This window comes from Anabrus simplex, chromosome 5 (genome assembly GCF_040414725.1).
Source record: "Anabrus simplex isolate iqAnaSimp1 chromosome 5, ASM4041472v1, whole genome shotgun sequence".
NCBI lineage: Eukaryota > Metazoa > Arthropoda > Insecta > Orthoptera > Tettigoniidae > Anabrus > Anabrus simplex.
In genome coordinates, this window is record NC_090269.1 from 449974536 (window position 1) to 450001779 (window position 27244).

Genomic DNA, 27244 nt, shown 5'->3' on the forward strand with positions numbered 1-27244 from the left:
GTTTGTACCAGCAGTCATTCTTGCTACTTTCATGTCTGTTAATTCTAACTAATGAATAAAATGTCCTGAGTCCACAAAGCTTTCGCTCCCGTAAAGCAAAGTTGGTCTGAAAACAGACCGATGTAAAGATAGTTTCGTCTGGGAGCTGACTTCCTTCTTACAGAATACTGTTGATCGCAGCTGCGAGCTCACTGCATTAGCTTTACGACACCTTGATTCAATCTCACTTACTATATTACCATCCTGGGAGAACACACAATCTAAATACTTGAAATTATCGACCTGTTCTAGCTTTGTATCACCAATCTGACATTCAATTCTGTTGAATTTCTTACCTACTGACATCAATTTAGTCTTCACGAGGCTAATTTTCATACCATACTCATTGCACCTATTTTCAAGTTCCAAGAAATTAGACTGTAAGCTTTCGGCACAATCTGCCATTAAGACCAAGTCGTCAGCATAGGCCAGACTGCTTACTACATTTCCACCTAACTGAATCCCTCCCTACCATTTTATACCTTTCAGCAGATGATCCATGTAAACTACAAACAGCAAAGGTGAAAGATTACAGCCTTGTCTAACCCCTGTAAGTACCCTGAACCGAGAACTCATTCTACCATCAATTCTCACTGAAGCCCAATTGTCAACATAAATGCCTTTGATTGCTTTTAATAATCTGCCTTTAATTCCATAGTCCCCTAGTATGGCGAACATCTTTTCTCTCGGTACCCTGTCATATGCTTTCTCTAGATCTACGAAACATAAACACAACGGCCTATTCCTCTCGAAGCATTTTTCAGTTACCTGGTGCATACTGAAAATCTGATCCTGGCAGCCTCTCTGTGGTCTGAAACCACACTGGTTTTCATCCAACTTCCTCTCAACGACTGATTGCACCCTCCCTTCCAAGATGCCAGTGAATACTTTGCCTGGTATACTAATCAATGAGATACTTCGATAGTTGTTGCAATCCTTCCTGTTCCCATGCAATTACTGCTTTTGCCCAATCTGAAGGTACATTACCAACACTCCATGCTAATTTTACTACTCTATGAAACCATTTCATCCCTGCCTTCCCACTATACTCCACCATTTCAGATCTAATTTCATCTATTCCTGCTGCCTTATGACAATGGAGTTTATTTACCATCCTTTCCACTTCCTCAAGCATAATTTCACCATCATTATTTTCCTCCTCCCCATGAGCTTGGCTGTTCACAACACCACCAGGATGATTTCCTTTTACATTGAGAAGATGTTCAAAATATTCCCTCCACCTCTCCAGTGATTCCCTGGGATCTGTTATGAGTTCACCTCAATTACTCAAAACACTGTTCATTTCCTTCTTCCCTCCCTTCCTAAGATTCTTTATTACTGTCCAGAAAGGTTTCCCTGCTGCTTGACCTAGCCTTTCAAGGTTGTTACCAAAATCTTCCCATGACTTCTTTTTGGATTCAACAACTACTTGCTTCGCTCTGTTTCCTTCATCTACATACAACTCCCTGTCTGCCTCGGCCCTTGTTTGGAGCCATTTCTGATAAGCCCTCTTTTTACGTTTACAAGCTGCTCTCACTTCATCATTCCACCAAGATGTTCGCCTTTTCCCATCTTTACACACAGCTGTTCCTAGGCATTCCCTTGCTGTTTCTACTACAGCATCCCTGTATGCCACCCATTCACTTTCTATATTCTGAACCTCCTTACTGTCTACTGTTCGAATCTTCTCACTAATTATATCCATGTACTTCCGCCTAATTTCCTCGTCCTGGAGATTTTCTACCCTTATTTGATTGCAGACAGACTTTACTTTCTTCCCCCCTAGGCCTAGAGATACTTAGTTCACTACAGATCAGATAGTGGTCTGTATCATCGAAAAATCCCCAGAAAACTCGTACCATCCTAACAGATTTCCTGAATTCAAAGTCTGTTAAGATATAGTCTATTATGGATCTGGTACCCCTAGCCTCCCATGTGTAGCAGTGAATAGCCTTATGCTTGAAGAATGAATTCGTAACAGCTAAACACATACTAGCACAGAAGTCCAGCAAACGCTTCTCATTCCCATTAGCTTCCTTATCTCCCCAACATTTACCAATCACCCTTTCGTATCCTCCAGTTCTATTCCCAACTCTCGCATTGAAATCGCCCATTAGCACTATTCTATCCTTGCTGTTTACCCTGACCACGATGTCACTCAATGCTTCATAAAACTTGTCAACTTCATTCTCATCTGCACCCTCACATGGTGAATACACGGACACAATTCTTGTCCTAATTCCTCCCACTGACAAATCCACCCACATCATTCCCTCATTTACATGCCTAACAGAAACTATGTTGCGTGCAATGGTATTTCTGATAAAGAGCCCTACTCCAGACTCTGCCCTTCCCTTTCTAACACCCGTCAAGTACACTTTATAATCTCCTATCTCTTCCTCGTTATCTCCCCTTGCCCAAATGTCACTTACTCCTAGCACATCCAGATGCATCCTCTTTGCTGACTCAGCCAGTTCTACTTTCTTTCTTGCATAAGCCCCATTAACATTGATAGCTCCCCATCGAATTCCATTTCGTTCGCCAAGTTGTTTCCAAGGAGTCCCTCGCCTGTCAAATGGGAGTGGGACTCCGTTACTCCCATAGGTCCAAGGCTTGCTTAAAATGTTCTGAGCTCGGTCGATTCATGAAGCAGGATGTTACCCTACTTGCACATTGTCCACGTGAGGATCTCTCCTTTAACGGGTTATGGACCACCGGTGAATTGTATAGCCCTAGCCGCCTGAGCACAAGGAGGGCCGGGACTCAGAATATGTCCGAGATGCCCACTCCCATTCCATAGCAACTGGTATCCCGACTCTCAGGACCACTTACTAGGCCACTCAGCCGTTGCCCATGGTTCACGAACTAGGACGTGACTACAGTAACCCATAAACATGAACCATTTATTATTATTATTATTATTATTATTATTATTATTATTATTATTATTATTATTATTATTAAAGAAATTTTCTTAAGGTAAATGGGTACGATATTTCAGTAACTTTCAGAATTTTAGACATGATCTTTGTCTATGTGGTAATTTCTCAGTTTCTAGTTTTGCAGTATTACAAAGTTGGCCAGTTTATTTAAGGTTTTACTTTACAAGCACGAGTGTTCTAGTATGTGACCAGCGTGGTATTGTGCTTTATTTTCTTACGTGAGAAAGTAAGACCGTGTCATCTATATTTATATCAGTTTTGGCAGCTTTAGGACATGTGGTATTTTTGTGTGATGATGAGAAAGGGGATGCATTCCTCACTCTAAAAGGCCTGCATTTTCATGATTGAGTAACTTGCCTCGGGTAGACTTGTGAGCAGCGTGTCTTAAGGTTTGGACCCAGGATGTTTTTGGTATTTGCTGCAAAGTTTGGGAGACTGAATCTCCGTGTGGTAGGAAAGGATGATGTGTGTTTCTACCGAGGAGTGTTGTATTTTAGTGGCCTATTTGTGTTGATCTTATTGGTGTTTGTCCATGTCTCTACAGTGGACACTGTAGACGAGACTTTTATACTGCAATGCTTAGTTCTGACTTCCCTTTTATGATATGACCACAATGAGGATTATTTGTGTCATGCAATCTTTTTCAGAGACAAATGTTGACTTATGTGTTGAAGGTAAAAGCTTATTGTGGTTATTTTGTTAAATTTTGTGTCACATAATTTATTTCAGGAAACCTTGTCGATTTATGTGTGACTTTGTAAGGTCCACCAGATGACTGGTTTTGTGTCATGAAATCTATTTCAGGTACCTATGTTGAATAGGAAGTGATTGTTCAAAGTGTAAAATTTATCTCATTAATATTTTCCATCGAGACTGTGTGAGAGATTTGCATAAATGCAGCATGCTTTTTCTCGGTGGTGCCTGGAAAATAGGACATGATTGTGTTCTTTGATATCTGTATATTGTGCCATTAATGTGATTTCATTGTTGTGTGGTTCCGATCCACAGTTTTTCTTTTTGTGTTCATGATTATACCCATTACTGAGGTGTATATATTGGTAGGGTGTTTTACCACCCAGTGTTGTTTTATTGTGTACAGTTATATTAGATATTTTCACCCCAACTGGATAAAACACACCTTTTCCTTTAAGGTTATGGACTTCCCACTGCAATGTATAATCTGTAGAAATGGGGAAATACTCATCTAAAGTGGAAGGAATTAACAAACGAGCCAGAAGTGTGCACGCCACAGTGTTAAAGTGCTTAAGATTCAGAATTTTTCTTACTAAATATTAAGTATGTGTGTCGGCATACACTTCTTAAAATGTAATATTATTTGATCCACAAGATGAACTATATAAGCATTGTGAAAGTTCTGATTTTTTGTCACATTTGATGATTTTGCTAAATTGTTTATATTTTCTTCCTTATTGTAATAAATATGTTTCCCTCTAAACTGACATCATGCATTACCTTGTATCATTTATAGCTATTAGTTGACCTCGTCTTGTCCATATTAGATATATACGTTCCCCATCATATCCAGGGTATAAGTTTTAAGTTATTTTTCATAGTTCGAACTGAGCAAGCCTGGGAGCGCCTGACTAGTCTGGGGCAAATTACCTTCATGATAGAAACCGGGAACATCAGTTCACTGTACAAGTGATCACTCAGTCCAACTGTCCTTTGACTTCATACAATCTGAGGTCTTGTTCAATATCGACTTAAGAAATTCACAATATTTATACTCCTATTCAAAGGTACTCTGTTTGAGTAATTTGGTATAGAATCACTGTAAGACATTGACAGAATTGCCAACAAACTTTATAATGTTAATTCAACACACAATGGCTTTGAAAAAAATATGAACTACAGAAAAAAAATTCCCCTTCTCAGAACTAAATCATGACTGAGATAATTGGACAGGTCTGAATGTAATTAACTGTCACTAACAGATCAGTGTTCAGCTGAATTCATCAATTCGAAACTCATTAAGGAAAGTTACAAGATCAAAACCTATCTTGTGTATCTTGAAGCTAATACTCAGGAAAAGGTACGGAAAGAAGAATGGCTTTAGTAGTAAATAATGAAAGAATAGTTTCTAAGGTACATGGGCCAAAATGGCAATTCTCCTGATCTATCCCTAGTAACAACAACATACACACTATGCAGTGGAGGGCTATAGATAGCACATAATACCTAGCAGAAAAACTTCAAGAAAATTTGAAAACTGAGTAGGAAAAGTAGCAAATTACTATTTCTCCAAAGGACCTTCAAACTATGTCTTCCAATGTGGGGCCATACACCAATAACTGTAAAGTAATTGCCACTATTGAGCAATGGCATATCAGATAAATAGACTAACTCAAATTTGTTTACCTGTGTTGGTCCTGGCTCTGTCAACTCTGGATAGGTTTCTTCTTTCAAGAGTGTCATTGATGACTCAAGTTGAAAATTTTCCTGCAGAAAATTCAATATGTTAAATGCAATCTTCAGACACAATTGGCAGCCTTTCACAAATGAGGTTGTGATCCATCTGGATACAATGGCTCAAGAAGGTTCTCTCGTGTGGATGAGAAATTTGAGGCTGCCGTTACAAAATAACAATAAAGGGGCCTAATATCTAGGTCATCAGCCCCTAATAGTACATCAAGAAGGGCAATGATATGGTTATCAAAATTCTAAAATCCATCCATTAGGTAGAATTCAAAACGATGAGGGCAAATAATAATGGTCAACTTAAAACAATCAATGGATCTGAACTGCAACGCCACACCTCCCCACTAAATAACTTAAAATAATGGTATAACCTGAACAAGGGACTGCTTCCACAGCAAAATCATATTTCAATGCTTATTGTCCAAAGTGGTCCACTCCAAGTCACCAGCCCCTTATAACGGTACTACTAATCCCTGGTACAGTGGAGTCATGTTGTTCCTCCTGTAGAGGTACTAATCACAGGTAATGTAGACTTATGGTTTGTCACAAATAATGGTACTCCTCAAAAGTAACACAGACCCATGGTGTTCCTCACACAGTGGTACTACTCACAAGCAATGCAGACCTATGATATTCCTCACATAGTGGTATTAGTCATAGGTAATGCAGACCCGTTCTGAATACAGGGGAACCAACAAAATTTATTGCAGCGCACGGCATGTTCTCCCACATGGACATAAGTCTGTGCAGCCGCACACCTGCTCCCCCACCTTGGTGGGATGCACATGACGGTACTCATCGCAGACAATGCCCAGACCAATGGTGTTCCTCACATAATAATATTAATTGCAAGTAATATCCACCCATGGTGTTCCCTACGCAATGACATTAATTACAAATAATATGGTTCCAATTCCATCATCCCTCAGTTGCCCCTTTTAGTTGCCTCTTACAGCAGGCAGGGGATACCATGGATGTATTTTTTATCTGCATCACCCACCCACAGGGCCCTAACAATACATATTGCAGGCCTCCCTGTATAGGTAGCCTTCTTTACACAATAAAAAGATCATATAACAAGACTAAAACCAGTTTTACAGCCATAAAACTGCAACTAATGAAAAAAAAATGACAGTGATTACCTTTATAACAACCCTGTGATGCACACTGTCACTTTACATTCGAAGGACTTAAAGGTGGCCATTATATTTATTGTATTGTATTGCATTTTATTTCATCCAACTGATCATACAGTGATATGGGACATGTCAGTAATCATATTTACAGTAACAAAGAATGAAACAGTAATATACATGCCATGAGAAATAAAGAGGAATATACAATGTGGTAAAGAGACACAGATTTTAAAAAAAAGGTGATACATAAGTTAACTTTCAAGAGCTAAGTGTTCTTCAATAGAATAAAAACAATGGTTAGAAACAAATTGGAATAATTCTTTCTTAAATTTTGAACATGGTTCTATATGCTTAATGTAGCTTGGCAAGTTTTTAAATAAATGTACTGCTGCATAACTCGAACTTGAGTCATAAAGCTTAGTTTTGTGTGGTGCTATGTGCAGACTGCCTATTTTTAGTATTATACCTATGTACATCGGAGTTTATGGTGAAACTGGTTACTTTCTCCTTCGTATATACAAGTGTATGGAAGATATAAAAGCTATTCAATGGTAAAATAATATAAAGTTTAAAGTATTTCTTGCAGCTTGTCCTCCTGCCGACACCGGCCATTCCTCTAATTATTTTATTTTTTAACTTAAAGATGACTTTGCTATATCGTGAATTCCCCCAGTAAATGATTCCATAGGTCAGTATGGGATGGACATATGCAAAATACATTATTCGGCAAGCCTCTAAATTAAAGCTATTTTTCAAAGATATTATCATGAAATGAATTCTACTGAGACTTTTCCCTATAAACTCTGTATGTTCTCCCAGGTTAATGATTCATCCATCCACAAGCCAAGAAACTTTGTTGATGATGAGTACTCAACTATGGTGTCTAAAAGCAAGTTGCAGTCAATTATATCAAAAGGTTTTATTTCAGTAGTGATTGATATAATACCTAAACATGCACACTTCCATCTAGTTCATATATCCATTCAATAAAGTTAATGAATGCTGTGGTAGTTGATCTATTTTAATGAAAGCAATTTTGGCAACCAGCTAATATATTATGCCTCTCTAAGAATGATAACAGTCTATTGTACATAATTCTTTCCAGTATCTCTCATATTTCTATATTACTAATATTCGACTAAAATTGGACTATAATTCTACACTGATGAACAACCTAGCTAGTTGTAACAACGCCGTTCACCTTGATGGCAACAAAGTGGCATGAGAGGGACTCTACAATATACTGGGAGCTAGGGAAGTCATACTGTTCCATGTCCACTGCACACCACCTTGATGCAGATGGATTGATTGGAGCAGGGACTACAGCACGCAGAAGTGCTCAGTATGACTGAGGCTAGGTGACGTTAGGAACCAGACAAGCATCCTCATATCCGCGGAGTGTTCATCAAACCAATCGACCACAATCATGAAGCAACTGGTTGGTCCAATGTCGTACAGGTCTCCTGTAGTTTACTGGAGGGGAACAAATGAGTGCACATGGTCTGGAAGCAGGGTTCTGTATCATTCCTAAGTGATGGACATTGTCAGACCTATGACAGATCTCATTTCATCCCATGTGACCAGTCACCATACGCTGATACCACCATCTGTGGCCTGAACTGTATCCCACTGACAACATTCCCTCCAGTGGTTAGTGATGTACTTGTACCCTACCATGGGGTGTGTGTTAATTTACGACTAATTTGTCCAGGTGTTCTTTCTCTATGCTTTGAGAGCTCAATAGCAGTGTTTCTGAGACCATGTTATTCTTTGTGCCTCGTCATATGCGAAAAACAGTGGTACCAAAGAGAGACACTGGCTTCAGAACGTCATTAAAAGAAGATTGTCTCGGATGCTATAGCTGTTCACATCTACTTTTTCTCCAGCACTGCAATGGAACCTAACCAGTTGCATAGTGCCATCGAACTATTCTTACCATCAAAAAGTAATTGGTGGCAACACCTGTTAACAGCAGATGGTAGTTTTGCTCGACATGTCCAGAGTGAACACGTCAGCCAATGAAAGGTCCAGTGCCTGTACAATTGTCCTTACTCATGGCACCGTAAATCCTGACCACGATCACACATGAAAAGATGCCGTGCCTTACAATTCCAGTGCTCACCTGTTACTCATACCCCAGTATGAGGTTCGACGACTCTTGCACTCACGTACCACACAGAATTATTTCAACGACCTGACCAATGTTGTTTTGACAGAAATGCAGCTATCTACAATTCCATTGCTCACCAGAGTATATTCTTGCATTTGATCACTCCTTTTAGAGAAACTAGTATTTCAATTCAAAAATATAAACATCCCATTCGCGGTAATAACATACAGATCCACACAGACTTTGAAAAGGTCTTTTGGCAATGATGGGATAGGAAAGGGCTAGAACTGGGAAGGATGCAACTATGGCCTTAATTAAGGTTCAGATGCAACAATTGTCTGGTGTGAAATTGGGAAACCATGGAAACACATCTTCACAGCTTCAGTTGGAACCCACTATCTCTCAAATACAAGCTCACAACAGCTACATGACCCAAAGAGCATAGCCAAGTGACTCAGTAAGATATAAATGATTTTCATTTAATAGAATGTAATTTGTTACAGTAGTTACCATACCATGACCATATATTTTCTTTAAGCCACAATGTAGCATTCTGAAATGTAATTTAGCTGAAATCCTCCAATACTTTTCCTTTCTGAGGATTCATACATAAATAATGCTACTGATAATGTAGGTAGTATGAGAAATTATTGACTTCAAAATAATTTATCATTAATCTTCCTACATGTTCTTAGTCATCATGTTTCTTTCACACTATTATTCACATAATATTTTCAGTGAAGTCCATAATAGGATTTTGACAGTTTTGAATTTCACCATTTCCCATCCACATTTTCACTCAGCTTATCCCCAGGTTTCACCCTATTATTTAGGAACCATTTAAGCAGAGCACATTTTTTCAGAAAAAGTTAAATATAATAAGAACTACTGATCACAATGTATTAAAATTTTCAATAATATTAGAAAACATATCATGAGATTCATTTCTGTATTCATTGAGTCATAAGGTTGTTGGTTGAAACATCAACCCACCACCTCCTGGTGATACTCGACAGAGAAATATTTGTCATATTCTCATGTTGTCTGAATCCTGCTAAACTTATAATCACCTGATTCTGGAATTGGAAAGGTGCCCAAGTATATCAGCTTTTATTTCCTCTGAACAAGTGTCTTTCCATTCTGTATCTATTTTACTGGAATGCGCCTGTTTGAATGATACATTGATATATATATATATATCCAATTGACTATGTTACTGAATAGTCTGTGTCCTTTTAACATATGTAAAAAGTAATCTATTTCCTGTAATAATCTTATTGACAGGTTCAACACCATCCGTACAATCATTTGGAGTAGAAAAATGTTTTCTGCTAACCTGAACTGCGTGCCATCACTATCAGGTCCAATTTCTCAATATCTGTTGTCACTTATATCACTGTTATCACTAAAATTATACGGCAGCCGCGATTTCCAGCAGACAAGGCACTGGGAATAGATGGACTTTGCGCAGAACATCTAAAAGCTACATTACCCTACCTAGAACCAGTGTGGACAATGCTAATGAACACATGCGTGGAATCTGGTAACATACCTAATGCATGGTGGAAGGCAGTCATAAAAATGCTATATAAAGGACAAAGGGACACGAGCAAACCAGAATCTTACAGAGGGATAGCCCTGGAGTCGGTGGCATTTAAAATACTCACCAAACTATTAGCACAGAAAATAAGTAACCTGATGGAACCACTCTTACCTGATGAACAATTTGGATTCCGGAGAGCGAGATCCACCCTGATAGTGGCGAGCTGTCTGCTAAAGGACATACAAGAAAGAATACAAGCCCACAGGAAGAAATATGTAATCTTCATTGATTACACCAAAGCCTTTGACACTGTCAATAGAACTAAATTAATCGAGAAACTGGAAAGCCTCGTCGGACGATCGGATATGACGAATTTAATAACTAACATACTAGCGGCAAACCAAGTGCAAATCAGTGACGGGGTATCCCAATCAGACTGGATAGATCAGACCATCGGAGTGCTACAAGGGGACCCCTTGAGCCCTTTATTGTTCAATGCGCTAACCCAGGATCTCCCTACAAAAATCAAAGAGGGAGCACAAAATGTAAGCATATACATATATGCGGATGATATGGCACTAGCCGCTGATAACATAAAAGAGTTGCAAAACGGAATGCAGCTTGTCACACAATGGGCGGATGACAACGAGCTAAGGATGAATCTAAAGAAGAGTGAGTTAATGGTATTCAGGAGAGGAGGACGCTTATCGAAAGGTGACTACATTGTATGTGGAGGACACATATTAACACCGAAAAACCAGTTCACGTATCTAGGGATCACACTACAAGTCTCCGGGACGACCTTCTCAGTACACATAAAGAAGAGACTAGCTGCAGCACTTGGAAGCATAAGTGAAATCAAACGTCTGCAAAGAATGTCACTGGAGACGGCCATGAAACTTTCCAAGTCAAAGTGCTACCAACGCTCACATATGGATTGGAAGTAATATGGGAGTACCTATCATGTAAACAGCTACGAGAACTGGAAAGCATGAAACCGAGATACCTTAAGAGAGACCTAGGGGTATCTAAATTCACCCGATCTCCGTACGTATATGTTTTAGCATGGGAAACCTTCTTGATAGAGGATTTGAGACTACAAATGCCTCTACAGCAAACTCCGGCATACGAGGAGCTGTTACGAGAACTACGAGAGAAAAGGGACTCGATCGAGGAAAGCTTTTACAGAACAGACGCACTGATAAATAAAGATTGGATGAAAGAGGAATGTGAGTTGAGACATTTGGTGACACGCTTTGCAATACACGGCTTTCATCACCGTATCTGTGCCAGCCAGGGGTGAGTATGTGTATTGTGCAATGAACAGTGTGCAAGAAGAGAACAGTCTCTCTGAATCAATTTTGCTCTGAACATACTTCTCCTTGAGTGAATTGTAATTTACTTGATGTAATATGTAAATATTGCACCTTGTGCGCAATAAAATTTATTATCACTAAAATTATCTTCACTGATATGTTATTTACTCACTGAAACCTCACCTCCACCCCTACTCTAACAATTCTGTGTCACTTTCTTCGCCTATATTCAGCTCAGTTTCCAATGTCCGCAGTGTTCATTCCCGCCATATTTACGAATGAAACAGCTGATTTGCGCTCACAGAAATTCAAGACTGTTGCCTAGGTGACGTCAAGAGAGATTATTGCTCTTCTTTTATTTCCTAAGCCTTGTAGATTGTACTGCATGTTCGTAAATGCCTTATAAACACTTCACTGCTGAAAAATGCAAAATTATAGCATAAATCGCAGACATGTGCAGGTAATAAACCGAGGCAATTTTCGGTGCTAAGGACCGGAAGGCAAAATCAACAGTCGGGTGCTAAAGGTGAGAAAGAATTAAGAAGTGTACTCAATTTAGTCGACAACAGTTCGGGATACATTTGAGCTTCGTGCAGTTAACCGAAGTCTTTTAGTTTATAATAAATAATATATTAATTATAATAATTTAACAGCCTGAGAAACTATTAGCACTGCATATTAATATGATACATGAATTAGCTATGTGGCTTGAGTCACGTAACTGTTAGCTTGTATTTGTGATATGGTAAGCTCGAACCCCACTTCTGGCAATCCAAAAAATTGATACCCATGGTTTCTATTTTTCATATCACACAAATGCAGGGGATGTGTCCAGGTCCATGGCTAAATGGTTAGCATGGTGGCCTTTGCCCACGGGGGTCCCAGGTTCGATTCCCGGCAGGGTCAGGAATTTTAAACACCATTGGTTAATTTCTCTGGCACGGGGGCTGGGTGTATATGCCGTCTCCATTATCATTTCATCCTCGTCACGATGCGCAGGTCGCCTACGAGCATCAAATCGAAAGACGTGCACCTGGCGGGCCGAACATGTCCTCGGACACTTCCGGCACTAAAAGCCGTCTACCATTTCAGTTTTGCTGGGGATGTACCTTCCTCAGGGACATGGTCCATGGAATACTAATCCTAGCCCTCTCCTATATGCATCATCATGTAAGATAAATCTGTGCCAGTGCAACGTGAAGGGAAGTAAAAATCAGAATATAATTACTCCAAAAACTATCAAAAATGTAGTTAGTGGGATGTAAAAACAATAACTTTTTATCAGAATATAACTGCTGATGTAAATCAATGGTAACAGAAGCACAGCTGTGACTCTGACAGATGTTAGTAATTGTGACTGTGCCAGTTTTCATCTAAATGAATGTGCCACTGAGGTACCTGCTATTGTAGGGAAGTGATTAACAGAGACCATGCGTTTTATTATGCGATATCATCCAATTGAAAATGTTTCCAGGAATGATATTTTAATGTAATAATCTTGATATTTTGGAGAAGTGGATAATTCAAGTGCTCGTGATAAGAATCTGTCCTCGAGCCTCCTGTTAATTCTTGACTTTTACTCAAGATATATGCAGTGTATAATTTCTGCAGGGAAATGACATTCACATCATAGTGCTGCCCTGACACACTTCGCCCCAACTTCAGCCACTAGTTCGGACATTAGGCTCACTGAAGACTGAATTTATCAGAAAATGTGGGTTCTTTCTGAAAACAACAACCTACTATGGACTAGAAAGTGTTTGGAGAATAATTTTCCTGTGCTTTTCTGTTTTTATGTTCGTCCTTGCCTCATCTGGGCCATTACGTATGCCCTTCTACCTCTCTCTGTAGATATGACTTGTTGTTATTTGCTCCTCTTAAACTAGTGGTGTGGTAATTTTCACACTTGTCATCACATGCTTTCATGGAAATACATACAACATGACACATCTTACACACTGCGCTGTTCCCGCGTCCAGGTCGAGTCGCAAAAAGATCCAGACTAGCTTAAAATTACCTTTAATGTTCAATTCAGTGTTGATTTTGGGTCACGAGTTCTGATAGAGGGTCGACGAATGAAATAAATGGATGAACTTGCATTACATCTATGCGTTGGGCATCTACATCTTGTGATTTGATTCATTTCATCATAAATTCCTACGATTCTTAGCCTATGATTACTTATAAGAACATACTTAACCTATGTAGCCATTGACAGAATAAATAAATTTATCTAATATGTTTTTATTAAATTGAAAGATCTTGAAAATGATTTGAAAACAGAATATCGTGAAAAGAACCTAATTATTTCATCATCTAACTAACCTACTTATTATTAATATACATGCTTTCTGTGGAATATAGAAAATATAGATATAACTTGTATATGGCATTACATTACCTCCATGTTGCAGTATAATATCCTAATATGATCATAACACTAACCACAATGTCATATCATATCAACAGCTGAAGTAAGTTAACCTCTTTACTCAATATTGATAGCATTACGAACGCATGGTTTACTTATCATTGGTTAAACATATTCCAATTCAAAGAACTTGTCATTTTGGTCAGATGACTCAGGTGCTCATTTCTCATTATATATCATCAAATATAAAATCACGTTTTATATTCTTTCTTTTGTCTTTACACAACCTAATTTCTTAAATTTTCCCTTTAATTTATATATAGAATACATTGCAAATCAATTCACAAGATTTCAGTTAGTTTTGTCTGCATCTATCTGTTAATATTTCATCACGGTTGTTAAAGAAAAACACTGATCTCCTCATTCATGTAAACTGAGTATCTCTAATATTCAAGAAAAGATAAGACAATTCATAAATCATCATTTTGCTCTAAAAATAATCAAAGTTACCATTAGTGATAATTATTTAAGTCATTCACCAAAAGATAAAATATAAATTTCTAAAATTAATTAAAGTGCCAATGTATTTATCATATGTGATCTGTCATTACGTTATCAGTTACACCTGACATCTATTTAATGTTATTCTTTTCAAAATTCTGTAGTCTGACATCTAAGAAGACTCTACTAATCAATGTCATCATCCTTCAGTTAGAGAGAATCTTCCCAGTGATATCATTTTATGATCAAACAAGCCTCCTAACTCTATTTATTTGAATAAAGAGATTTGTGGTTAGAAACTCAGGATAATATGGGCTAAGTTCACATTAACTTCCCTATGTGGATTTGTTTTTGATGATCTACAGGTATTTAACCAACATATGCATGTTACATGGATAGTATTTTGTGTTATATATGGAATACTGAAGGATTAATATACGTTATGGAATAAGATACATTTACTCCTAACCTTAGATCGCATCCAGTAACTTAACATCATCAATAAAATATCCATCTCTTCAATCTTGATGAGGAACTAATCATCACCATCATTCTTATTATTATTACTTGACCATTCTTCACATGTATATCATCTGCTTCACATTTCTCATATTATATTTCACTCTTCATTACAATAACCATAATAATAAATCTTAAATTGATGCATATGACTTCATAATTATTATCATCCACTTATATATTCGATTTCGTTCTCAATTTTCTTCATATGTCTTCCTATAACCTCGATATAACTTGTATATGGCATTACATTACCTTCATTTTGCAGTATAATATCCTAATATGATCATAACACTAACCACAATGTCATATCATATCAACAGCTGAAGTAAGTTAACCTCTTTACTCAATATTGATAGCATTATGAACGCATAGTTTACTTATCACTGGTTAAACATTTCCTAACTCAAAGAACTTGTCATTTTGGTCAGATGACTATGTAATAACATCCTATGTTATTAAATCGATTGCTTTTCCACATGTAACATCACGACAGCACTTCTTAAAACATGTTATTTAAATTACCTACAGAATCAATATTTTAATAAAATCTTTTCTTCCTGTTTTCCCTCATTGCTCTGTGTATGCCAAAATGCTTAGGACATGCCGTCAGTACGATTGTGACATCGTATTAGTCTGCGGGAAACATCTGGGTAGGTCTCTCCTTCTTCTCTGTCATCAGGGAATAGGTTTGTCGGCTTCAAGTTCCCATCTCCAGACAGCCTTGCCTTGGTCTTCATAGCATATGACGTTGGTCATTTCTTGTGCAGTTGGAACAGAAATATACATTAACATGGTCAGATCCATCATCTTAATGTACAAAGCCTTCTGTGATTTAGAAATATATTAATACTAATGCTTCTTTTAATCAAATAGTACTGAAGTCTCACAGATAACTAATATGGCTATAAAAGTTTCAATTAGTTTGTGATTTCATTTCCTATCATTTCTTTCTGAACTACTGTTGTATTTGATATCTTCTTGAGAGCAAATTATGATTCCGGGTCTTTCTTTCACTTGGTGTCTCGTGATGTAACTGATTACATAACGATTCTGTACAGCTGTTCTGTTCAATTTATTAATTTGCAGATGTGCGGAATTCTCCTTATCTTACACGATTTCTCCGCTATATTTCTATCTGCTCTTTAATTAAAACCTTCTTTCATGGGTGTAGTCTTCTTTCTGTATTATTCTGCCATAGCGAATTCCTTGCGTTGGTTTCTTCTCGAATGATTATTTTAATCATAATAAATTTTAACAATATTCCATCTTTCATTCTTTTTCACCGCCTTCTATACGTTATTCCTCAGCTTGTACCTGATAAAAGTATTGTCTTCTCAACATTTACGGTTATATTAGAGTGTTATTTTTAATGTTCTCGCAACATAGCATCCATTTTTGTTCCAGAATATTAACTGCTAACAGTGAAATGGTACAACACTAAGTGGAATAACTTCATCATGCTGGTTCCTCTAAAAGACAGTGAGTAATTCTGAGGGTCAACTCCAGGATCTTGTACCTTGATACTCTATCAAATTCTGACTTCAAACCTGGGTCTTCCATTTTATCAACATCAACAGCCTCTTCTCATTTCAGAATCTTGGCATCTAATTCTTTTCCTTGAATACATTTTTGCCAACTTTTTTCCTTGTCTTCTTTCCCCAGATGTCGTTTTCCATTTCAGCCCTTCATATTCAAACAGCTATTCTTCTACTCTAGAAGGTTTCCTTGATTTTCCTCTATGGAGCGTCTACCTTTCCTACAACCATTCAACTTTCAATATCCTTGCACTTCTCCTTCAGTCATTCTTCCTTTCCTGTCCTGCACTTTCCATCTACTTCATCCTACAATCACCAGTAATTCCTTCCTCCCCTCCACATTTTCTTGCATTCTTATATTTCTGCCATTCATCAATCAGGTCTAATATCTCCCAAGTTATTCACTGATTTTTACTTGATCCTACTTTTATTCCTCCCCATCCTGTGCTGTCCCCACCTGGAGATCAGAATGGGGAACTATTTTATTACATGTAATAAATCTCATTGTAGACCGTATTGGACATCAGAATATGAACATTAAAATAAGAATGATAGTTAAACCACCTTTCCAATACTTATCTTTCCTTATATTTAGGAAGTAAGCATTACAACAGGCGTTGTAAGACGGGACATGTTTTGCTTACAGTCGGAAGCATCATCAGCCGAAACATCTTAGCCTAAAGTCAGGTCAGGGCCCCGGCCCTGTATTGTATTTTCTGTTCTTATCCTCTGTCTCAACATGATTGTATTTTTATATTTTTCTCTTAGCCATGGTTTTTCACACTAATTTTTAAGCATATTTTGATTTTCTAATTGTAAATGTTGACTCTTAGGGTACCATATAGGTTCGGGGCCCTGACCTAACTTCAGGCTAAGATGTTTCGGCTGATGATGCTTACGACTGTTAAGCGAAACATGTCCCATCTTACAACGCCTGTTGTAATGTTCACTTCCTAAATATAAGGAAAGATAAGTATTGGAAATGTGGTTTAACTATCATTCTTATTTTAATGAACTATTTTATATCATGTATTAAGCCATCATAAGTACATCACTGATTCATATGAATGTCCTTGGAAATTATTTAATGCTGTAATTTCCCACTGCTTACAGCCGTGTAGCAGAATGAACACAGCTAAACCAAAGCCAAATCAGTCAATCATCCAAACTAACACCCTTGCAACTTCAGAAATGCTGTTACACCATATTTGATGAACCATTCCTTATTCTGCTCTCTTGACAGATACCCATCCGATATGATTGCACATACAGCTCGGCTAACTGCTTATTTGGGATGTGCTAGCCTCCCCACCATGGCAAGGTCACATGGTTCACAGGGGATGGTACCAAATAGATGGTTATGCAATTCCTTACAAACCAAGACTGCATTAGATCATACCTCCAAACAATAAATATAATTACTCCACCACTTTATAACTCCCCACAGAAATGAAAACAAATGGCTCCCGGTATCATAACAAGGGAATGTCCTACAGTGCTGAAGACTCTCCCTCATGTCCACACAGTCAGTATTTCACGCTTAAGCACAGAGATTTCCATCAACTTCAAGAATAACATGACTGCAATATAATGCATAAACTGTAACAATACTCCACAATATATTGAACGGTGACATACGTGTTGTATTTTTTGTATCAAAAGTTATATTTTTTAAAAGATCTGAGTGACTTTTACTCTCTCGACAAATATAATAATAAATATAACAAACATAAGGGTTTAGCAAATCTTTGGTATTACCGATCGATCAATCAATCAATCAATCAATCAATCAATCAATCAATCAATCAATCAATCAATCAATCAATCAATCAATCAATCAATCAATCAATCAATCAATCACTACTGATCTGCATTTAGGGCAGATTCCCTATCTGATGTTTTCCTAGCCTTTTCTTAAATGATCGCCAAGAAATTGGAAATTTATTGAACATCTCCCTTGTTAAGTTATTCTGATCCCTAACTCCCCTACCTACAAACGAACATTTGCCCCAAGTTGTCCTCTTGAATTCCAACTTTATCTTCATATTGTGATCTTTTCTACTTTTGAAGACACCAATTGGACATATTCGTCTACTGATGTCATTCCATCCCATCTCCCCACTGACAGCTCGGAACATAGCTCGTCTATTTCACCCCAGTCTTCCCAGCCCAAACACTGCAACATTTTTGTAAAGTTACTCTTTTGTCGGAAATCACCCAGAACAAATCGAGCTGCTTTTCTCTGCAATTTTTCCAGTTCTTGAATCAAGTACTCCTGCTGAGGGTCCCATACACAGGAGGCATACCCTAGTTGGGGTCTTACCAGAGGCTTATATGCCCTCTCCTTTTCATCCTTACTACAACCCCTAAATACTGTCATAACCATGTGCAGAAACCTGTACTGTTTATTTACAATCATATTTATGTGATTACCCCAATGAAGATCTTTCTTTATATTAACACCTAGGTACTTACATGTACCCAAAAGGAACTTTCATCCCATCAATGCAATAATTAAAACTGAGAGGACTTTTTCTGTTTGTGAAACTCACAACCTGACTTTTAGACCTGTTTATCATCATACCATTGCCTACTGTCCATCTCATAACATGATTGAAGTCATTTTATTATTCTGTACAGAATAACTTCATTTTCAAAAAGGCCTATCTTGGAATCCACTTCTTTACACATATCATTGATATATATAAGAAAATATAAAGGTCCAATAATACTGCCTTGAGGAATTACCCCCTTAAGTATTAAGGGGACAGATAAAGCTTCGCGTACTCTAATTCTCTGAGTTCTATTTTCTAGAAACAGAGCCACCCATTCAGTCACTCTTTTGTCAAGTCCAATTACAGTCATTTTTGCCAGTATTCTCCCATGATTTACCTTCTCAAATGCCTTAGATACGTCAATCGCAATACAGTCCATTTGACCTCCTGAATCCAGGATATCTGCTATATCTTGCTGGAATCCTACAAGTTGAGTTCAGTGGAAAAGTTTCCTATACCCATACTGCCTTCTATCAAGCCAGTTATTAATTATCCAAACATGTATAATACAATCAAGAAATAATGCTTTCCCAAGCTTAGATGCAGTGCATGACAAACTGACTGGCCTGCAGTATTCAGCTTTATGCCTATCACCCCTTTCTTTATAAACAAGGGCTACTATAGCAACTCTCCATTCATTTGGTATAGATCCTTCATGCAAACAATAATCAAATAAGTACCTCAGATATGGTATTATATCCCAACCCATTGTCTTTAGTATATCCCCTGAAACTTTATCAATACCAGCTGCTTCTTTTCTTTTCAACTTTTGTAGCTTACTATAAATGGCATTATTATCATAGGTCATCTACACACAAGCAGGTCATAGTTCTTGAAATATCCTCTGTTTGTCAAGCTGTTCTTACTGATTTTACGATACACAAACTATTTTTTATGGCTATTCAGAACATGAATATGCCAGAATTTTGTCTGTCAAGAGGTCTTTTTTGCATGCCAATAAAAGTAGCAATATGAGGCCTGAGTACTTGAGCGACTTTTAATACGATCAGGCTGATCAGAGATTTGATGCAGCATTCTGAAATAGAAGGCACGACCGCCATCACCTGAGCTACTCGGACAGAATTAGAGGCTGCATACTCAGGAGATACAAGGGACTGTGCTGAAAGCAGTAATAGAGCAAAGGGAGCTGAAGAGAAACCCACTTCTACTTCATAACATTACCACTCACTTTAGCTTACACATGTGCTATGCAGAATAAGAGATGCATAGGAACAAATTCTGCATTTCCACCATTAAAGTATAATCGTATAAATAATTTTTAGTAAATATGATGTTAGTGTAAAAATATAGAGGCTTCAGAATAGACATAGACATAGTCTGCATGACAGATACATACATTTATATAACCAGTCAAACTCAGTCGACTGCTAAGTGATAGATTCTCATCACAATAAAATTACCTGGAATAATACTTACACATGAAGATTTTGCCGCTTCCTCAAGCCATACTAGTTCCTCTTTGATCTCCACTTCTACATCCATTTTTCACAGAATGAGAAGTTCTAGATGGTGCTGGAGATGTATGGCACTTCCACTGAAACATGATGCAGAAACGATTATTTTTTTAATATTACCATTATTGTTCTTTGGGTCTTCCATCCATAGTCAAGGCTGTAGTTGTAGGTGACTGTTGACCTCCAGTTTTAAAGTTTTACCTGGAAACCAAACCTCATTATTTATATTTTCAATGAATAACACAACAGAGCAGAGAAGCCAGTGACTATATAACTTAATTAATGCCCACCACACCAGAGTCTAATCACCAGTTTGATCCACCTACCTGCACAACCTGAATCTGTGCTACACTGTACATATAGTCTAATATATATATTATATATACATTATGGGTGTAGACCCAAAATGTTCTCACCACCCTACACTTCACTTCAGTATCAGCCAAGCAAATTCTGCATGTATTTAAATTCTTATGGTGAGATTTCCCCGAATCGTTATCCTCTCGTCAACTATAGATTCATCAAAACTTTATTTCTGACCAGGATTTATCCATTTGTCATTCAACATCAACACTACAGAGAATGGGAAGTGTTTCTGGACTTCTGCGCTAGTATGGAATAAGCAGCGTTGAATACATTCTTCAAGCGTAAAGTAATTCACTTGTACACAAGTCATGGTCAAGAGATCCATAGTAAGACTGTATTATAACAGACTGAATTTAGGAAATCCATTACAAATGTGCAGGTATTCCACAAGTTTTTGAAGATATACACCACTGTGTGACCTTAACTGAACTATATACCTCTAGGCCAAGAATTGAGAAAGTGAAATCTGTATGCAGACAACTATGGTTAGAGAATCTGCAGGATCAGAAGTATATGGATACAATCAGCGAAATGTTTCAAACAATATACAAAAAAAGCATGTTAAGGGAAATTAGTTGCATACAGGGAAGCTGTAGGAGAGGGCAGCTAAAGGCACACCACAAATGGCACCAAACAAGAAGTACTGCAGACCTAGATGAAGTAAGCAAAACAAAACATTTTTGAATGGAAGAGGTTATGGGAAAATTTCAGTAATAATCACGAGAGGGTTAGTCAAGGTGCAGAGAAACCTTGTCGACCTCAATTCCAACTTTATCTTCATATTGTGATCTTTCTTACTTTTAAAGACACCAATCAAACTTATTCGTCTACTGATGTCATTCCGTGTCACCTCTCACTGACAGCTCGGAACATGCCACTTAATGATATAGATGTAGATTCCCATAGGGAACCTAAAATCTTTGTCCTGAATGAGTAAATTTATAACACCAATATAATGGTCCGTTATTGGACATTACAAATTTTCCACCTAACTCATTCTTGGTTGCCTGTGTTTCGCCCTCATGTGCTAAGTTAGGCTCATCAGTTGGGACTTGGGTGGTGTGCTAAGTCTTACCAGCCAAAACTTTGCAAATTTTTCGTAACGCTACACTTTTGTCAGAAATCACCCAGAACAAATCGCGCTTTTCTTTGGATTTTTTCCAGTTCTTGATTCAAGTAATCCTGGTGAGGGTCCCATACACTGGAACCGTACTCCAGTTGGGGTCTTACCAGAGACTTATATGCCCTCTCATTACACTTTTACTACAACCCCTAAACACCCTCATAAACATGAGCAGAGATCTGTACACTTTGCTTACAATCATTTTTAGGTCATTACGCCAATTTGGCTTATATTAAGACCTAACTACTTACAATGATCACCAAAGGGACCTTTCACCCCATCAAAATTGCAAAAATTAAAACTGAGAGGACTTTTCCTATTTGTGAAACTCACAACATGACTTTTAACCCCATTTTATCATCGTACAATTGCCTGCTGCCCCCCTCACAACATTATCAAGGTAAATTTGCAGTTCCTCACAATCTTGTAACTTATTTATTACTCTGTACAGAGTAACATCATTTGCAAAAAGCTTTATTCGATTCCACTCCTATACACATATCACTGATATATAAGAAAACATAAAGGTCCAATAATACTGCCTTGAGCAATTCCCCTCTTAATTATTACAGGGTCAGATAAAGCTTCCCCTACTCTAATTCTCTGAGTTCTATTTTCTAGAAACATATCCACCCATTTAGTCACTCTTTTGCCAAGTCCAATTGCACTCATTTTTGCTAGTAGTCTCCCATGATCTACCCTATCAAATCTTTTTTTTTTTTTTTTTTTGCTATTGGCTTTACGTCGCACCGAAACAGACAGGTCTTATGGCGACGATGGGACAGGAAAGGGCTAGGATTAGGAAGGAAGCAGCCAGGCCTTAATTAAGGTACAGCACCAGCATTTGCATTGTGTGAAAATGGGAAACCACAGAAAACCATCTTCAGAGCTGCCGACAAGAGCCTCGAACCCTCGATCTCCCGAATACTGGATACTGGCCGCACTTAAGCGACTGCAGCTATCAAGCTTGGTATCAAATCCCTTAGGTAGGTCAATTGTGATGTAGTTAAATCAAGCTCCTGAATCCAGGATATCTGCTATAAGTTGCTGGAATCCTAGAAGTTCAGCTTCAGTGAAATAACCTTTCCTAAACCCAAACTGCCTTCTATCAAACCAGTAATTAATTTTGCAAACATGTCTAATATAATCACAAAGAATGCCTTCCCAAAGCTTACATGCAATCATGTCAAACTGACTGGCCTGAAATTTTCAGCTTTATGTCTATCACCCTTTCCTTTATACACAGGGGCAACTATAGCAACTCTCCATCCATTCTCCTTTCATGCAAACAATAATAAAAAAGTTCTTCACATATGGTACTTTATCCCAAACCACTGTCTTTAGTATATCCCCAGAAACCTTATCAATTCCAGCTGCTTTTCTAGTTTTCAACTTTTGTATCTTACTGTAAATATCATTCTTGCCGTAGGTAAATTTTAATACTTCTTTAACATTAGTCACATCATCTATCTGGACATTATCCTTGTAACCAACAATATTTGCATACTGCTGACTGAATACTTCTGCATTTTGAAGATCCTCACATACACACTCCCCTTGTTCATTAATTATTCCTGGAATATCCTTCTTGGAATATGTCTCTGCCTTAAAGTACCTGTAAAAACTGTTCCATTTTTCACTAAAATTTGTATGACCAACATTTATGCTTGCCATCATGTTATCCTTAGCTGACTTCATTGCTAGATTCCATTTCCTAGTAAGTTCCTTCAATTTCTCCTTACTTTCACAGCCATTCCTAACTCTATTTCTTTCCAATCTGTACCTCCTTCTTGGTCTTATTACTTCTGTGTTATAATACATTGGATCTGTACCATTCCTTACCATCTTTAAAGGTACAAACCTATTTTCACATTCCTCAACACTTGCATTAAACCCATCCCAGAGTTTTTGTACATTTTTATTTACCGTTTTCCACCGATTATAGTTACTTTCTAAAAACTCGCTCATGCCTGTTTTATTAGCCATATGGTACTGCCTAATAGTCCTAATTTTAATCTCTTTCTTTCTTTCTTTCACATTCATTTTTCAATACCACAAAAACAGCTTTGTGATCACTAATTCCACCTATTACTTTGGTTTCCTTATAGAGCTCATCTGGTTTTACCAACACCACATCCAGAATATTCTTCCCTCTAGTTAGTTCCATCATTTTCCAAATCAGTTACCCTTCCCATATTAACTTATTTGTCATTTGCTGGTCATGCTTCCTCTTGTTTGCATTACCTTCCCAACTGACATTTGGTAAATTGAGATCACCTGCAACAATCATGTTCCTTTCCTTATTGTTTCCCACATAGCTGATTATCTTATCAAATAATTCTGAATCAGCGTCTGTGCTACCCTTCCCAGGTCTGTACACACCAAAGACATCAAGTTGCCTATTATCCTTACAGATGAGTCTTACACCTAGATTTTCATCTTTGTCATCTTTAACATTTTCATAGCTTACAAATTCTTCTTTCACCATAATGAATTCTCCCCCTCTTACCATTCCTACCCTATCTCTACAATACACGCTCCAGTTGCATGAGAAAATTTCTGCATACCATTTCTCAGCCATGATTCAACTCCTATTACAATATCTGGTAAGTATATATCTACAATTCTATTCCTTTCTTTACATTACTTCTACAGTTGAGCACTAACATGTTTTTGTCATCCCAAGTTGATTTCCAGTTCCCTGTTCCCTTATCATCACTGCCTAGGCCACCACATTTCCCTGAATGAACCTCGCTATAACCCTTCCAAACAAATTTCCTAACTCATATGCAACACTGCAGTTTAAGTGAAGGCCATCTGAGCACAGATCCCTATCTTCCACCAATCCATTAGGATCTAGAAATCTCACTCCCTGTTTCTAACATACCCACTCCACAGTCTTGTTTAAATTGCCAATCACCTTCCAGTCAGTATCTCTCCTACACAGTATTCCACTGATAACAATCTCCGCTTCCTTAAACTTGACCTGTGCTGCATTTACCAGATCCCACACATCCCCAACTATGTTGGTACTTATATCAGCTTGCCTTACGTTGTTGGTGCCAACGTGAAACACTACCACCTTCCGTTTTCCATCCTCCTTCTCTTCTACCTTCCACAACATCTGCCTTAACCTAATTCCTGGATAATGCTCTACTCTGGTACCCTTTCTTCCACACACTTTCCTAACATGTCTAACAAAGGAATCTCCTATGACCAGAGCCTCAACCCTACCCACCTCATTTGATCCCCTCCCCTCCTGGTCAGTCCTGTCTTTCTTGACAGCAGCAGAAGCTACTTCCTCCCCCCTTTTCTCCCCTCCATGACCATGCTCCACCTGTCTTTTCCTATCCAGTACTCTAGATTTCACTTTCCTACCTTTTCCCTTTCTCCTACTTCCACACTTCTTAGCAACAGTTCACTGTTCCTCATCTTTCCCTCGGTTGCTCTACCTGCAGTGACTCGTACTGACTTCTTACAAACACCTGTCCTGAATTCTGATCCTGAATGGAGCCCTTAGCCTGCAATATCCTTCCCCTTAAAACATTAGACCAGTTGTCTTCTACAACTCCCCTCTTACCTTTCTGGGAAGGAAGAAAATCTTAGAATTGGAGGGAAAAAGGAGATTTATGATTTCTTGGTAAATTAGGCAAACTCGTAGCAGATCCCAGGGGGTCATAGAACAGGTGGAAAGAATATTTTGAAAATATTCTCAACACAGAAGGAAATTGTTTTCTTGATATTGCAGACAACCAAGGTCACAGGCTGGACACTGGCATTATGCTCAAGGAAGGGGAAAGAAATGTAAACAAACTCTAATATCATAAAGCAGCTGGAAAACATGGAACTAGACCTGAAATGGTACAATCTAGTGGGAATACAAGGAGGTAATGAGTTTAGCATGGATTGTTAATAGGATATGGTACATTTTGATTAGATGAAGGTGACAGATAATGCCTTTCTTGGTAATGAAGTTAGGGCTCAAGACCCCCTCTTGCGATTAACCACGAGAAGAGTATACACCTACATAGACATGATAATGTACAGGCTTTCAGGCTTATGCTGTGTCAAGAAAATAAGGTAAAATTCTTTATCTTTTACAGAGAATTGTGCTGTTCATCATCAGAAGAAAATCCATATCATCAGTATCATAACAGACTTTGAATTCAGGAAATTCATTACAAATGAGCAGGTATTGCAAGTGATAAAAATCATTGTTATCCGTATTGAAGATACTGAATGTAGGATGCTAAAAGGTTTGTTTTTTCACCTATTCAATACATACAAATTTTATCACATTTTATCACATCACATTCGATGCTACAGAAGTCAACTAAAAGAATAAGCGAAAGTTTCAACCAGCAACATTTTCCTAATTAGCAATTACCCACTAATAACTGTCACCATTGTTGCCATTCAAACACACGGAATACCCATGAATCTCCATCCACACTGACCAGTCTTCGTACCGATCTCGGTGCTGCAACCGGACAACTTTCAACTTGAAGCCTATAAAACCTCATATGGCTATGAAATATTTCCCTACCCCCGGTGATTTTAACTAAAATAAACTAATCTACATATTTCTGAAATGTCAATGCTAATTCCTTCTTCCAACCTCTAAAACATCAGGATGCACTTGGTACTAAAATTTTTTTATCCTTGCACACCAAGCTGCTCTTGTGTAATTATGTATATATTTGTAAATTCTCAACTGTTCAATTAGATAATGTAATTACTATATAGTTACCAACCATTGACATTAGTTTTTATTACAAGCATTTACGCTGAATGTTATAATGTAATTATTTTTAAAACTTTATCTCAACTGTTCAATTGAACAATGTAAATACTGTATAGTTACCAACCTTTGACATTAAGTTTTGGTTACAAACATTGACGCCGAACACTACACCTTTCCTCCCTTAATTGTATAATGTAAATATTTTTAAACTTTTTATTTTCCTATGATTGCGTCAACTGTTTCTCCAGAGCACCACTGCCGAACTCTACTATGTTAATTTTACGCATTGGTGCTGACTTTTCATCTATAAACCTATATGTTCAACCATCACTTTTTTACAACTATTTCCCATACTTAATTTTTGTATGTGTATTAATAATATGTATTTATTTGTGCATGTCAACTACTAACCAGGTACCTGATTTTTTACCTTGAGGTGATAATTTGACTGATGATGCCCTCAATGAAGGGCGAAACATGTCTCAAGTGGAATCAATAATAAATTCCTAATTTATAAAATTTGTATG

The 27244-nt window shown here is 37.7% G+C and overlaps 1 protein-coding gene across 1 annotated transcript in view; it reads right to left on the bottom strand.

Moving 5' to 3' along the window:
- LOC136875101 (zinc finger protein 782) overlaps nt 1-20566 on the bottom strand; it is a 46444-nt gene extending 25878 nt beyond the window's left edge. The window contains exons 1-2 of the mRNA XM_067148831.2: nt 20447-20566; nt 5361-5441 (exon numbers count right to left, since the gene is read on the bottom strand). Coding sequence (XP_067004932.2) covers nt 5361-5441; nt 20447-20512 — 147 coding nt within the window. The 5' untranslated portion in view covers nt 20513-20566. The remainder of the gene's footprint in view (nt 1-5360; nt 5442-20446) is intronic.
- Between the last annotated feature and the right edge of the window lie 6678 nt (nt 20567-27244).